Below are 17265 nucleotides of genomic sequence, written 5' to 3' on the forward strand. Positions count from 1 at the left end.
CCTAAAATACGAGTCGATCATTTCCCGCCAGAGCGCTTTTGACAACCAACGCTCTTCGCAAGAGTTAGGGTTTTGGAAGGAAGAAAAGTTATCTCTAGTAGAGCTACACTTCTCCATCGAAGAATAACCGATCTGAAAACGAGAACATGCGTTCTTTTGTAGGTGAAGATGACGCGCCAATGGACACTGACTACGATGATGAAGCACCTAAACGAAAGGAAGACGAAGACGAAGAAGAAGAGGAGATGGATCCATTCGGTCAGTTCATCAATTACGTGACATCTATATTGTTACCGGATAACAGCGATGACGACGATGAAGAACCAAATGGACCTGGATGGAGTTGGATCGCTTCTCGTATTCTCAAGACATGCATTGCTTATTCGAGCGGCGTCACTTCAGCGATTCTGTTATCTGAACTCTCTCAGGTATTCGAGTTAATAGTCTTCCTTCACACGCTATTGTTCTTTACTGAAGAGTTTAATGTCTCAAAATTACGTTTAATAGGCGTGGAATGAACAAAACAGAATCGGTGCTCCAAAGAAGCAACCTGAATGCATTAGTATGCTTAAGAAGAACAAAAGATCTAAACTTCCGAATACCGTGACTATTGATTCCATTTACGAGAAGAAATTTCTGTCGCTTAATAGTGTCCTCGAAGCTATTATTATCGATGCATTTGTTCTTCCTGGTAAGATATTGCAAATTCTGTGTCAAATTAAATGTAGCAATATGTTAGTTTTTTTTTTTGTGCGAATCTTATGAAAGGAACATGATCATGTCTGATGCTGAACGTGCAAACTGATTGCATGTCTGTTCAAACAATATATGTGATGAATTTCATAATAATATCGTACAGACTTATCCTCTATCAAATGTTATACTGAACAATCTCTATTGAGGCTGAATTTATTTCTGTCAATCACTTGTAATCAATAGGTTTAGATCTATAAACAAAGCCTTGAAAATTTCTTCCAACAAATGTTCTCATGAGTGCAAAAAGTATTTAATGTATATGCTCATTATTTCTTATTATCTGTAATGATTGCTATGGCTGATACTTTTGCTTTTCAGGAACAAATATCTACATGCTTTCTTTGGGCGATTTTTGGAGCTCCAACACTATCGAACTTTACCTCCATCGTAGGTAAATTATCATGTGAAAAGTTCAATACAAGCTATCCCTGAATCATATATCTAGTGAGAATATAATATGAGTGATTGTTTTGCTAATATAAATGTCATGTGAAATTCTAGGTTATTGAAGTGGTAAGTCATGCTTTACCTGATTGATTTGGTATGACAAATACTGGTTCATGCTAGGTCTTTTTATGCTGGTGTCCATCCTAGGTCTAATTGAACTCAAATCTGTCCACAGAGTTGGGATATGGTCATGGCCAGTCTGCCTAAAAGTCCAACAATTGTCAACAGATGACTTGTTAACCCAATGAATAACTTAAACTGAAGAGCTAACCTAAAACAACCAAAGGATATTAGTAATCATTCTACATGAAGGCACATATCCCCTACTAGTTATGAAGAGTTGAAATAGTGTTTAAAATACCTCCAACTTAAAGAAATTCAGGAGGGTCTATTGATGGATGCATGGTTAGATTTGTGCTGTCTGCATTTGAAATTTGTATTCTAATGTGATTCTAAGCTGTCTCTTGTCAGTATCTAGAGAAGCATGTGCCACTTCTGTTGATTTCAAAATCTTCATTTGCTCTAGTGTGTTTGCAGAGTACTTGAACAATGAAACATGATAAATAGTTATTATTTGAGAATGGTTTGTTCTACGTCATATACTAGAATTGGCGTTGATTAATTTATTTTAAAGTTTATGATAATGAGAGTAATACAATATGGTGTATAATCCTTGAAGCTGAAGAGGAAATGCCAAAAAATTAAAATCAGTTGCTTTCATAAAGAATATATCTATGTAGACAGCCAAATTCATATTTACTTAGTTTAATTCTTAGTCTTCAACATGTCAACCCTAGGCAGATTTTACAACTTAGCTGATACTCATGATGGAATTCTGAAGAAAGGAAGAGAGGTTTTTCTTACAGGATGTCGTCTGCGACCTGCTTCTAGTGGATCTGGTTGCCTGCGGCTTTTGCCAACTGAATATTTTATCACCCTTTTGAATGAGGTAGTTTTTATTTTTAGAGTTTTTCCCTCTACGGATTATATTTTTCCTCGAGTATAAGCTATGGTTCATATCTTATTTTCAAGCGTAATCTACATCTAATAGATATTAGCATATATGTATTAATCAAGTCGGATGACGATTTTGTTGTCTTATTGGGAAAATGCCACTTATTTTATGCAATCATATCTTGCACAGGATGAAGATGATGATGCTATGCTTCTTGGTGCACAATTTTGTTCAGATTCTTTCTCCAACATATCTGTTGATGCTATTAACGAAGGAACTTCTTATTCTCTATATGCGAGGTAAGCATTCATATGAAAGATAGGTCAAATATCTTTTTTTTTATACCAGATTATAGAAGCATATTTTTGCTACAAGGTTTCACCTCAATCTTTTGTGTGCAATTACTATATTATGCAGGATTGAGTACATTGGTCCAGTGGAAATTCAAGGTAAAGATGGTATTCAGAGGAAACAAATTGCTCTAGTTGACAATGATGGTATCAGAATGAAGTTTTTGCTTTGGGGAGAGCAAGTTCTTCTTGCTGACCTCTTCAGGTGGATATTAAACTTAGATTTGCAAATCTCATGTTCATATTCTTTTCTCATGATTGTAAAATTCATTTCATTTTCCATTCTAGTTTGGGAAGTATGCTCGCCCTTGATAAACCCTTTGTAGCAACTTTTACTGGAAGTGCCACCGGAAGATCTGAAGAACTGTGTCTTGAATATGGTAGCGCAACACAATTGTATCTGGTGCCCTTCATTCAACATGAGGAACAAGTAAGTCATGGAAATTGGGCCTATTAGAACTGAAGTTTCCCATTTCTATTTTGATAGTGATATATGTAAAAGAGTTTTGTTCCAAACTCAAAACTTTGATATTTAAACATGGGCCTTGTTTCTTGAAGTCTTATCCCATCATCAATTAAATCATTCAACTAAAATACCCTTATATTTTATAACATTTTAAACTGAAGTACTAAAATACCTTACTTATTGTTTAAGAAAAACCCTACATTAAAAAGCTCTTGATCTCAAATTGGCTTTTTTTTTTTTTTTTGTAAATGTTGTGTATATTGACCTCACTTTTGGTGTTCCAGGTTTCTGTAGCATTGACACAAACTCGAACTCAAGGGTCAAAGTTTTTGAGCACATGCTATCCAAGCCAGATGTCCAAAATCTCTCAAGTTGTCTTGCCCTGTGATTCCAAAGGGTCCATTGACTTCAGAAATTATCCTTTTCGAGTGAGTTAATTCAACCACTTAGAATTGTTGCCAGTTGAGATGTAAGAAGTATTAGACATGTTTCATTCATTCAAAGAGGTGCTCAGTATCTTGAGCGATAACTAAAATAGACTATAGTGTGCTACTAAAGTTACATATGTATATCTATTAACTGGAATCATCTTGTGCAGACAAATTTCTTAGGAGTAGTTAGTTTAGGCCTTTACAATGCTGTTTACATTATCAGTATAAGGCCCCAGCAATTAATGTTGTTAATGAACTATTGTGTTTTGGAAGAACTGCAGATATCTGTAAGTGATCTTCGGGACAAGATGACAGGGTTCAGCCTCTATGGCATAGTTAGCGACATGTCTCGAGACACCAATTCAGAGGAAGTTGTATTTTCCTTGAGGATTGAAGATAAAACTGGTGCAATTTGGGTGAAGCTTCATTTTTCCAAATCTTGGTTAGTTTTTACCATCCTAATAATATGGTTATATCAAAATGAACTCTATCTTTCTCCATCTAAAAATTCCACAATATTTCCTAGGTCACTTGGACGAGTTGGACTTGGACACACTGTGTACTTGTCAGGCTTGTCATGCTCATATACTGGACATAAATGGTAAGAAATTGTGACAGCTTTTATACCCCTTCCTATAATTTGATTATAAACAAGTGTGTTATTTTCTTGTTTATTATGAATCTGAATGTTCTATTATGTGTGAGAGTGTTAAATCTTGTTTGCATCTCATATTAATTTGTATTTTCTTCTCAGCCTTGAAGTCATATGGTCAGAGAACAACATTGGGGTTTCTTTTGTCAACCTAAGCTGCTTGCCGGCTTTGGTAAATTCGTCTTGTCTGCACGTCTTATCTACCCTGTCTAATCTACAAGATCGCAAAGCCAATATACATGTATGTATGTTTCTTTCATTTTGTTTATTCTTAATATTTGTGAGATAAAATATATGTTGTTCCCTTTTGGGTTTCCCAATTTACTTGTGTTCCAGTTATATTAACTGTAGATATGGATATACTACTGCATTTATAATGGATAGAAAAAGGAACTGTGTTAGAAGAAATGTTTTGAACTTGTCCATCAGTTTTTTTTATTCCATTATTATTTTAGTGAATTGGAATCTTTGATTAATTATAATTTCATTTTGGTAACACTGTTGTAGGTATGTCAGATTCAGGTAGACCAAGTAGAATATTGTCATGTGAATACAAGGTATTCTCATTCACCATGTGGCCATTTCGTCAGTATGACTTCTGCAGAGGCTGTGTGCAAATTTTGCCATCAATCTTGTTCCACTGCCGAAGTGGAGAGCGCTTTCCATCTGAAAATAACTCTTGCAGATGAGAGCGGTAAAGTTCTTGCATGGTGTACTGGTCAGACAGCCGTGGATTTGCTGCAGATCTCTCCTGACGAGTTTAACGAATTGCCTGAGGTATAATTGTTTCTTTTCCACTTAGAAAACAAAAGAAATCTACTTTTCTTCCATTTTTATCTCCTCTTCTTCTTTTTGGTAGGAAGAGCAAATCATTTATCCATCCTCCCTTGAGAGTGAAAGGTTTAGAGTTTCCCTAGTGAATTGTAGAAGGCCATCTCCCGGCAACAACTTATACGAAGAAAGCGATACATTGTCGTGGGAAATTACTCGTGCAATCAAATGTGAGTGATAATGTTTTTGTGTTTCACATTATAACTTAAGCTTCCAATTTTTCCTTTGTAAAGTACATTTACTCTTAAGTTGGTGTTTTATTATATGCATTTCTGTTTTTCAGTAGACAGTTGAATCAATCCCCATAGAGAGCTTCCACAAGCTATTCTCGAAAACTGGATACTGCATATATGGCAAGCAAATATAAGGGTTTACTTGAACCGTCGAATCCCAAACAAACTAAGCATTGAGTTGAGGTTGGTTTTGGTTTGGGTCTGGGTTCAGATTACCTAAACTATCAAAAAAAGTGGAGAAAATAACTAACATCATTCCTTGTAATGATGTCTTACAATTTCACCAAAATTGTGGATCAATTATTTTATAATTTAACTATGGTTCACAAGGGACTTTGAGCAATTGGGAAATTTAAGGGTCTTCTTGGTATATTATTAATAGCAAAATATCATTTTTTTATATATTTAAAAAGAATAATTCGTTCTATTTACATTTTTAATTTTAACACGTTTCTGAGTTTGTGATTTTTTAGCAAAAACATCTTTCAGTAGTAGGACTTATTATAAAAAGAATCAGTTTTAAAGAATTTGTAGTTGTTTATTTTTAGATTTGTTTTTTTTTGTAATTATCCTAAGTTTGCCCCAAATAATTTAGACCAGGAGAAAAAAGAAAAAAAAACTCATATAAACAAAATTTAGATAACCAAGGTTCTGATTGTCATTCCAGTTTTATTTTTTTACAAATTCTGGTCCGAGGTTGGATTGAATTAATTTTTTTTATAACAAAGAACCCAGCACAAGTTAAAATCTTTAAAATATAAAAATAACAATAATGTCTAAAATAAGAAATCACAATTAAGAACATAAAAGTAAAAAATTTAAAAACAAGAACAACAAATTAAATCTTCAACAAGGCAGATAATCTTCAAACATAATAATGGTTATAAATAGAATAAAGATTGGTCAAGTTATAAATCTTTGTGGTTTGATAAACTAACTTCCAAACAAGTTTCAGATCAATCAATCCGAATTTACACAAAATTCATGACTTAGGGATCAGAATTGATATTAGCAGGAGTTCGGACATTATGTTTCGATTTTGTGGCATAGATATGCCTCTTACATTAAGTTGGGTGAAAGTTTCTCCGAGAAACTGACGTTGGGACTACGTCGGGAGCCCCTCTGGAAAATACTTAGAAAATATCAACCTACTCTTAATTAAACTAGTTTAAAGTTACATAGTCTACTTATAATGATAAAATGGTAATAAAAGAATTTAAGAAAATAAGATCAAACGTGCCCGATACATTACATGGGACACACCATCATATGACAACAATCAAATGGAAGATAACAGAAATGAGAAATTATCCGACACATATAAAACTGATTCCAGAAATGAGAAATTACATGAACATAGTCTTAGGAATATTCACAGCAACTTTCCTATAACCGAAACTCTAGCTTAGAGCATTTCCAATAGTACTGGAAACGCATACCCAAAATGGTTTTTTCCTCCAACCGAACTGCAAAACCAAACCCAAAATGAGATTTCTCATTTTCCCTCTTCTAAAAACGCAAATATGCGTTGCTACGGTTCACAAACGCATATATTTTATTTTTTTTGCATTTTAGTCCTTTAACTTTTACTTAATTAATTTTATATATTAAACTTACTTATATAATTTATTTATATTTTAATGTATTTATATTTTAATTTGTTTATATGTTTTATTTATTTATATGTTTTATTTATTTATATTTTATTTTTATCTTATATTTTATATTAAGTTTATTTATATAATTATTAATTTAATTTATATAATATTTTTTATATAACATAAATTTATAATATAATTAAAAAAAATTATAATAATATTAAAAAAAATTACTTTAATATATATATATTATATATATTATTTTAATAAATTTTTATAATTAATTTATATTTAAATTTAAAATATTTGGATGATATTATAATATTGTGGTGTAATTTATAAGTTTGTAAAAGATATGGGTGATATTAAAAAGTTATAAAAGTTGATATAAGAAAGAATATTCTTTTGAGTTTGAGATTGGGTTTTTCGGTTGGAGTAAAATTACTATTTGATGTGACATTTACACCAAAATGAGTTTGAAAATGAGTTTTTCGGTTGGAGATGTCTTACTAATGACAGGACAACATTACTATTGGCATATCCTTTTAGAGGCAACATTATAAATTAATCCACAAATAAAACATGTTTAGTCGGTCACTTAGTACATATATAGAAAGTTCATAGCAAGTAAACAAGATTTGACAACTTTAAAACTTAACTATATATTTTGATAATTGAAATTCAAACCCAAGATAACAACAACTATTTCATTAAATCAATTATTTTTTTAAATGATTCATATATATTTAAAAATGATATGATATTAGGATAAAAATATGACATTAAAAAATAAAATAAAAAGAAGTCTCGATAACAATGACGGTGAGGTGTAACGTTAGATTTCTATATTAGAAAGAAAATAAAAATAAGAAAAGAGTACTGACTAATTTATGAGTAGATCCTCAATGAAAACAACACACCGCGTCTTTATAAAATTAATCTAAGTTAGGAAAAATCGATCAAAATATCTCATACATCTATATAATGGGAAATTTTAAATTTATATAAAAAAACAGCCCAACATGCATGATATGATATGGTTTAATGTAAAAATGATGATTTATTATTTGAAATGTAATTATCCAAAATTCTTTATAACTAAACATACAACTAAAATAACCAACTAAAATTGACTTTTTCCTCAAAACAACCGCTTCTGCTAACCCACTGGCATCGCACTTAGCTAATCAAGTTTAAGAAATTTCAAAAGAAAAAAAACAAAGAGATTGAGAAACAGAAAAAAAAAGAGAGATGGGAGATAGGAAAGTTGGCGTGGCCGTAGATTTCTCGAAATGCAGTGTAGAAGCATTGAAATGGGCGGTGGATAACGTTGCGAGAAAAGGCGATCATCTGATCCTCATTAACATCAAACAACAAGGTCATTCCGATGAAGGCGAAACACAGCTCTGGCAGACCTCGGGCTCTCGTAAGCCATTGATCTTTTATTTATTTATTTATAAATGACTCGAAAGTGTGTTGTGTTGACTAATAATAATAAATTATGTTGGTAGCTTTGATTCCTATGGCGGAACTTTCAGATCCTGTAATAATGAAGAAATATGGAGTAAAACCAGATATAGAAACATTGGATATTATAAATAATGCATCAAAGCAAAAGGAAATTACTGTGATAATGAAGATATTTTGGGGAGATCCTCGTGAGAAAATATGTGAAGCTATTGATAAAATCCCTTTGAATTGTCTCATTATTGGTAATAGAGGCCTTGGAAAGCTTCAAAGGTAAGTATGTAACAAATCTATTTAATTTCATTTATTTTACTTATATATATATATATATAATATAATTAATATATGCAGGGTTATAATGGGGAGTGTAAGCAACTTTGTTGTGGACAATGCTAAATGTCCAGTTACTGTAGTGAAGCACTCATCAGATTATGAGTAATTTCATTCTATTGGGGGTCATAATTATTATAATTAATAAGTGTTTTTTTTTCTAATTTAAAAGTATTTTTAATTTCACAACTTTATGTGAACCGATCAGCTTCTTTTTCATGGGGTTGAGCTCATAAACAGTTTGGGAATTAATGTTTTGATTCAATTAAGTAATGTTAATTCATTGTCAAAACATATAAATTTATTACTTGGTGAAACTCAGGCAGCTGAAGGAAAAACAGCATGAAGTTCTTCTGAAATATCGTACTCGAATTGAGTTCATAGATGGTTTAGGGTTAAATTGTTGAGCATCTAAACTGAATTGAATCGATTTAGATCGAACAGAATGAAAGATGATTATAATTTTTTATTAGTCGGTTTCATTACTGTTGAATTGTCAACTAAGACATGGTTTAAATTTCAAAAATATAGATAATTGTATGACAACTTATAGTAATATCTTTCAGCGAAATGAAAAAATCGACTGAAATCCAATCTTTTAGCTTACTAAACCAAACTTACTAATAAATTGAAATTGATGGTGCGAGATTTTCTTTTTTAATTTGACTTTAACAATTTGGCGGTACATTTCAATATACAATAAATAACAAATTAGGAGTGTAAGCAGTTCCATCGATTGGTAGAATGCACAACCAGCAGTTCCATCGATTGGTAGAATGCACAACCAAACCGCCAAAGTCGTTTTGAGAAAATCTCAAACCCTAGGTTTCAGTTTATTGGTCAGTATAGTTTGATCGGTTTTAAAATCAGATCGATCGTCTTAAACAATTCAATTGATCGGCTTTATTTGTTCGTAAGAAAATTATTCTTAAATAATAAAATTATACTTTAAATTTATTTGAAAATAAATATCATATCGTATATTTGTTTTGAAAAATAAATTGTATATCATATATATATATATTTTGTAGTGTATTTTTTAAAAATTTTTTAATCATTATTAAGAGAAATATTTAGGTATAATTATAAGTTGTAACTGAAATATGAATATAATTTAAATTTTAATTATTATTCACCGATAAATCATTTTAACAGTTTGATCGATCGTCACTAAATCGACAAATTAAACTGTTAAGTTCGGTCGTAGTTTCATAAACAGTTAGTCAATCAATTTGATGAAATCGATTTAGACCGGTTTAATTTGATGGAATCGACTCGATCAAAAGTACAACTTGGTAAGCAAATTATGAGATTGAAATTATAATTTCAGTTTTTACTAGTTAGTTTGTCCTTTTCTTCATGTTACTTAAAATTGATGCAAATAATTTAAATTTGAATTCTCATTTTCAAATTTAAATATACCCTAAGAGACTAATTTGAATAAAATAATTAAAAAGAGTTTATTTAAAATAATTTATCATGTACTTATTTACAAAACTGACACTTAAAAAAATTATATTTATATTAATTGATTTATATGAACAAATAATATAATATTTTTTAAATTTATAAATATAGATTCATCTTTTTCTATGTAAAATTATTTATAATATTGTAAATTTTTGATAATTGTAAATTTAAAATGGTAATATTTTAACTAATATAATAATCTACTAAAATTATAAATTTTTAATATTTTAGAAATTAATTCAAAATTTTAATTACTTTCATTTGAATATTTTAATAATTGAAATTTATATTAATAAATTTGAACTATAATTAATCACAATAGTGTATTTTTAAATACAAAAATAGTAAATACATATACTCAAAATAATTGTTACATTTGAATAAATATTATATTAGGGCTATGTGAGGTAAAAGAAAATGAATCAAAATTATTCTGTCTTTTTAGTTAAAAAAATGTAAAATACAAATTTGGAGGTCATAAAGAAAAAAGAGGCATTAATTATCCCTAATTGTCTCATATTTCTAATAAATAATAATTATGTCACACAAAATTAATTAATATTTGAATTAATTGTGACCCATTAATTTCTCTTTTTTCTCCCTAATAAAGAAGGTGAGGAGTTACACTCCATAGCTATTTTCATCCGTTGGATTAATTCCATAATCAAAGGCCATAGTTTTCCCAAATAATGTATCAAACCATGATCATCTCCTTCACCACCTTAATGTTAGCTCTTTCTTTGCCTTATTTATTACCTTAGAAAGAATGAAAGAAAACATCATTTTCATTTCTTTAGATTAGTCTTCTTTTCTCTCTCAAAGAAAGTCATCATGACTTTACAATATCGTTCTTCATCTTCTTCATTAACACCTATTGAAAGGTTCTTGATGCAAGGAAAGAGTAGTACTACTAGTAGTACCAATAACTTAGGTTGCAATTTATTGGCATCGAATCAATATTATATTGGTTCTCCTCATTCGCTTTTTCGTCCATCTCCATCTTTTGATAACGGGCTTTGGAAGGCGTATGGTGATCATAATCATGAAACCAACAACATGGAATTGATGTATCCTCGTGATGAAGAAGTAGTGAGATCGGGAAAGAAGAATTCTCGAGTATTACCGAGAAAGAAACCATCAAAACATATCCGTTATACGGATCTTATCAAAGGTCAATGGACTGAAGAAGAAGATAGGTATATTTTCTCTACATTAAATTTTATTTATTTGTTTAAGTTGTAACAATTATTTTGAGGCTATATATGATATGTGTTTTTTTGAGTTATACTTATTTATCATGTATAGGAAACTTTTGAAACTTATAAGACAATATGGAGAAGGAAAATGGGCAGTGATAGCGGAGAAGATGGTGATTAGGGCTGGAAAACAGTGTAGAGAGCGATGGCATAATCATCTTCGACCTGATATTAAGGTTAATATCACATAATTACCCTTCAAACATAGAAATTATAATAATTCATTTGTATTTTATTTTCATATTATCATTACTTTCTTTCCTAAAAATTATAATCACCCAATCATTTCATATTCTTATGTGATCTTAAAAATTAACTACATTGTATATATTTTTCTAAAATTGATAAAAACTATTTAGGTAAATAATACAATTATATGATCACCAAATATACAATCATTAATAACAAGTACATGAAAACACACTCATAGACAAGAAATACAAAATACTTGGCTTATCCATAGAACTTGTTTGTATTTTCTTTCATAGAAAGTTTTTTTTATATATAAGACATTTCTTGATTTTTTTATTATTTGTAATAAGAAAATTTGTGTTAATAAACTAAATATATTGAAAGTCACTCATTAAGAAAATAGTTAACTGACGTTGATTATCGTCATTTCTTGTTCTTTGTTTCCTTATTAGATGAAGAAGTTTTATTCATAATAAGGTTTTGTGTTAGGGTTTTGTTTTAAGTTTATCATTTGTTCCACATTAAAATATCTCTCACAACATATGATAAGTCCTAAAGATGTAAGAATGTTACTTAGGGCATTTTATACACTTAACTAGTATTCTTTATTCTATTGTTGTGACATAGATTCTTCATTAGTTGATAACGATTGTTGAAGCTTTTCATTGATAAACCTTAAATGTTGTCACTAAAGTTTTTCTTTATCTTACCTAATGTAGTGTCAAAAAACATTTTCATTATAAGTCACTAAAATAAGTACTTTCTTGATAATTGATAGAAAGATCTTTGGAGCGAAGAAGAGGAGAAAATGATGGTTGATGCTCACAAAGATATTGGTAACCGATGGGCAGAAATAGCAAAACTAATCCCTGGAAGAACGGAGAACTCAATAAAGAATCACTGGAACGCCACTAAAAGGAGACAACACTCGAAGAAAAACAAGAAATCTGGACTAGTTCAAAACAAAAATGCGAGATCCTCTATTCTTCAAGAGTACATCAAGAGTAACAATATCAACAATGCTTCCATTTCTCATCCACAAACTATCCCTCTCAAGGCTGCCACTCCAACCAACTCCTCAATCACAGAAGACATGTCATCCCACAATTTCAACTTTCCTAATTGTGAACCTCTAGAAGCTTCTATCGATGATGACTCGCCTGAGTTAATGATCTCGCAAGCTTCTCATGATGAAGAGCTCAACTTCATGATCAACTTTTTTGGCAAAAAAAATGAGAACCCTACTCTGCCAAACAACACTACTAATTGTGCATGGTTCAAAAATGATTATCATGGTACTCCTTCGGATAATAAAGATGGCAAAACTTCCAAATACTTGTCGTCCGATCAATACCTCTCCTACCTCTTGGATGGGCAACCATCAACTATTTACTCTTCAGGTCACCATTGTTTTGATCAAAGCATCGTGAACAACAACAACAATGTAGATTATGGCATGGGAAAGCGTGACATGGATTTGATCGAGATGATTGCATCTACAAGATCCTCTTCTGATGGTGGTGATACTTCTAGCTCGTGTTTCTCTAAATAGAATAGCTTTTCCTTACTTTTAAGACTTTTAATCTCTTTATCACACTGTCATCAATTTCTAATTTTATGATAGGTTATGAATGGAATTTTGATGATATATCCCACCAAAATATGATCATAAGTAGAGACATTTTAGTTATGATGATTATTTTTTCTTTTGAATAATAAATAAAACAAGTTTGAGAGCATTTCAAAGAGAATGCCAACCACTTTCCTAATATCTGCAATGTTGATATTCTTGACCATCAAGAAGATATATATGACAAAATTCATCACTAATAACATCTTGAAATTACTATAATCATAAAATTACAACCAAAATTTAGGTTAAGGTCAAGCAAGTTTATTTTCATGCAACCTTTGCATTGGCATTCAAACTAGTATATGTATTCCTAATACTTGTAAGTGTTGCGAAGACCATGGCGCATTTGGAAACACTTTTTCAAACAAAATTCACATTTGATTGTGGATCTAAATGGGATCTCATATCTCAACTTAGTTGGACACAAATCAAGATACACAAAAGGGAAAAGTGTCGATATTGAATAATATATCTTGTCTTTTTCCTAGATGATAGAACTGATATTACGAGCTGAACATATAAAAGGCATTTGAAGGAACCTAATTGATTTCTAGTTTTTACTAGTAAACAGTCTTAGTCTTATAGAGTATGTGGATCTATATCTAGAAAATCATTGATTTGACACAAATTTATTTTTATAGAAAATTGATACTTATGTGACAATATCTATGAGGTCTATTTGAATGATTGGAATTGAAACTAATTTCAATTTCAATAAAATAAAATTGGTATTAAATTACAATTCAATTTATATGTTTAGAAAAATTATAGAATTGTAGTTTAATTCTAATTTCTATGTTAATTTTTTTTAATAAAAAATTTTGAATATATATTATCTATATTATTAAGATATTGGTTTGATATAACCTATTAGGATAGATAAGGTGTCTAGATGTCGATTCTCATTTAGAAAAATAAATATCATTTCGACATGTTTACTTACTAAACTAACAAAATATATAAATTCAATATTTTAACTTACTAAATTCAAAATATTAACTTAATGAATTTAAAAAATATACATGTAATCGTCCAAAACTACAAAAAGTAGGTATAAGATGTTGAAAAAATATTAAAAAAGAAGTTTAATTAATTAAAATTATTATTTAGGAAAAGTCTTTTATTAAATAATCAAATAACTTATTATACTATTCTAGTAGATCTCATAAAACATATGAAAAACTAGAATGATAGATCTGATTAAAGAAAAATTTAAAATATTTTTTTGAGTATTTAATTTAAAATGACTAAATTGATTTTAAGAGTACGAGATTCTTTTGAGTTCGATGTTTTATGACACTCGAGAAAGGGCTTACGCATTATGTTTTCCGTACCCGTTAAAAACGGTCTAATACTTCACACAATTTTTAGCTATTTAGAAAATAAGATTCTTATATTTTATTTATCTAATTATTTTTTCAAATTTTAGACATGCTTTTAGGTTTGACATTTTTTAAATTTAAAAATATTAAATAAATGTAAAAAATTCCATTGATATTGAAAATAGTGGAAAATGATATCTAAGAAATATCATTTAAGGAAGTTAGATTTATAAAATTAAATCTAAAAGTTAAAAGTGTCTTCAATAAATTATTTTTTAAAAAATATTTTAAAGGAGATTTTTTTTTTATTTTTTTTGAATTTTTTAAAAATAGTTTACATGCTTTAAATGTTGAAAAACATTAAAAAAACAAAATAATCAAAACAAACCGGTCTAAGGACTGAATGGACCGACCGGGGGTGGACCGCCGGTTCGAGGGAAGCAATATATGAGGCTTTGATCACGAATCCAATGAGATAGGGAGCTTAGTCTTCCCATTACAAGTTGGTTATGCTATGGAGTTGTCATTCGACTCGGAAGGGCCTCAACGGAACTTCGATAGAAATTGTATTTTTGGTATCGAAAAATCCATATTTAAGATTTGAATTTGAATTTTAAGCTTACCAATTATTTCATTGAGTTAATTAGAATCAAAACCAAGCATTAAATCCTAACTGGCTATACACTTTAACCATTTTCAAAATTCAAATTTGAAGTTCTTTAGAAATTTTTTGAATTCGAGCAAATATGCCTCAAACTCCTCGGGGTTAATTTGAAAATGTTCCTAACATCATTTATAATGAGTTTGAAAACTTTTTAAGTATAGTTGTTCTTTAGCTAGAGCTCAAGAACATCCACTATATTTTATTTTTTAATTCAAAATTAAGTGTTTCCAATTTAGATTCATTGATTCAAATTAGATCAATTCTAAATCCAAATTCAAAGAATCATGCAGTATTGAAAAAAACACGAATTCAGATGTGTAAATTTTATTTTGATTCATAACATGAATAGTAGTTTATAGTGAGTTGGAGAACACTTGTTAAAGCGTTTAGATAAATTAAAACTAAACTTAGGAGCCTTATACGAAAATTTTAAAAACTCAAAATGTTTGTAGAAATTTTAATGACAAATTTTAGTTAGAGGTTGATTGATGGTTGGAGGTTGAGTTGTTGTTCTTCGTCTTGATCAGTGATCCATTTTATATCTGGCTTAAGTCGGTTGATGACCCAAGTAGACTGAATTCTGGACAATAGCCTATAATGACCGGCCACTTGCAGGGTTGAATTCCATCTTCTCAGCGAGTAAGACATCTTAGACCTTAGAGATGTAAGGGAAATGATCTTGTGATCATTTTCCTTTTTGAACTTTCTCATTGGGTTGAGAAATGACCCAAAAAAGATTGAACGATGTCAAGGAAATTTGACCATACTTATCTTTGTTGCGAGGAAGAATTCAAAGCCAGGTCGTCGGTCGCTCGTTGGCTTTCAGTGTCTTGGTCGTTAGCCTAGCGTAAGCTGTCCTGGCGCGCGATGATTGGTCCAGGCGGTTTTAGGCCTTGCCAGGGGCGAAGCCAGGATTTGAAACCTACCCGGGCTAATTTTTTATTAAAAAAATCTATCCGGGCTAGTTTTATAGTTTGCTGTCACCAATGCCTTTTAGCGACGAAAAATAACCTTTTAGCGACGGAAAATAACAAATAACGACGGTAATTTACCGTCGTTATTGATAAAATACATAAGGCTCCCCGGGCTACAGCCCGGGCCAGCTTGCACTTGGCTCCGCCCCTGGGCCTTGCTTGATTTGAGCCAAATAACTTTGGTCTTGTGGTCCTTTCCTTTTTTTTTACTACCCACATAAAATTAATTAATAAACATAACAAAATATTTTTTTCAATTTTAATGTTTTTTTTGATTTTTTTTTTTAAAATAATTATTTTGAAATTTAATGGCAAAAATATTTTCCCAAATATTTGTTTAATTTATTAAGTCCTATTTTGGGATACGTCAACACACTATTTCTTTCAAATTATTTATTTTTAATTAATTTGAGATAAATGGATATAATATTTTTCTAAATAATTATTTAATTTATTTGATATTTATTTATTAATTTAGAAGGAATATATATAACATTTTCTCAATAATTATTTAATTTATTTTATATTTAATGAATATAACATTTATCTAAAATATCACATTGTGTGACATTTAAGATTGATATTCAGAAGGCCTTTAACTCGATTAAGTGGTCTGCTATTCATAATTTTTGAGCGTTCTAGGTTTTTATATTATTCTTTTTGGTTGGATATGGCAGCGCATCTCTACTCCCCATTTCATTGTTAGTGTCAATCAAATTCTTGATGTTTTTTTCAAAGGTGAAAATGGGGTAAGACAAGGAGATCCTTTCCCTTCTTACATTTTTGTTAAAATCATGGAGGTCTTTGACTACATCATCAAAATGTTGTTGAAAAACTGACCAAACACTCACCATCCACAATGTAGGGAGGATAATATTACTCATATTTGTTTTGTAGATGACATTTTCATTGTGGTACACGCTGATGTTGACTAATGAAAATATTAAAAGAATCATTAACTATTTTATCTAATGTTACAGGTTTGTTCATTAATGAGGGAAAAAATTTGACATTATATGATGGTTTGAAAGAGGAAACAAAGGCAAACATTTTCGACATTATGGAGTTTAATGAAGACACATTACCGGTTCGTTATCTTGGCATTCCGTTGTCAACTAAGAAACTACAAATTCACATATAAACATTTTTGGGCAATTAAAAAAAACAAGGCTTTATATGGGTTAAATGGGTTCATTCAAGGTTCATGAAGACGAAAACTAATATTTAGACATGTATAA

General features: G+C 30.1%; 3 protein-coding genes across 4 annotated transcripts; all 3 read left to right on the top strand.

The window, feature by feature from the left end:
* Positions 1-5490, top strand: LOC124920892. 2 transcript variants are annotated; one of them, XM_047461469.1, is made up of 14 exons: positions 1-428; positions 508-691; positions 1075-1147; positions 2005-2152; positions 2348-2457; positions 2576-2713; positions 2797-2938; positions 3259-3402; positions 3687-3847; positions 3932-4006; positions 4160-4298; positions 4565-4834; positions 4917-5058; positions 5172-5490. In XM_047461469.1, exons 1-14 carry the CDS (start codon positions 147-149, stop codon positions 5180-5182), a joined length of 2019 nt encoding a protein of 672 aa, XP_047317425.1. In that variant the 5' UTR covers positions 1-146; the 3' UTR covers positions 5183-5490. The 2 variants fall into 2 exon arrangements, with proteins under 2 accessions (XP_047317425.1, XP_047317426.1); XM_047461470.1 differs by having other exon boundaries at positions 5175-5490.
* A 2480-nt stretch (positions 5491-7970) lies between these two features.
* On the top strand, positions 7971-8923 carry LOC124911236 (universal stress protein PHOS32-like). Its single transcript, XM_047451725.1, has 3 exons — positions 7971-8145; positions 8231-8459; positions 8839-8923. Exons 1-3 carry the CDS (start codon positions 7971-7973, stop codon positions 8921-8923), a joined length of 489 nt encoding a protein of 162 aa, XP_047307681.1.
* A 1894-nt stretch (positions 8924-10817) lies between these two features.
* On the top strand, positions 10818-12986 carry LOC124911330 (transcription factor MYB119-like). The gene is made up of 3 exons (XM_047451834.1): positions 10818-11182; positions 11292-11418; positions 12213-12986. Exons 1-3 carry the CDS (start codon positions 10818-10820, stop codon positions 12984-12986), a joined length of 1266 nt encoding a protein of 421 aa, XP_047307790.1.
* The last annotated feature ends 4279 nt before the right edge of the window (positions 12987-17265 follow it).

This window comes from Impatiens glandulifera, chromosome 1 (genome assembly GCF_907164915.1).
Source record: "Impatiens glandulifera chromosome 1, dImpGla2.1, whole genome shotgun sequence".
Classification (NCBI taxonomy): domain Eukaryota; kingdom Viridiplantae; phylum Streptophyta; class Magnoliopsida; order Ericales; family Balsaminaceae; genus Impatiens; species Impatiens glandulifera.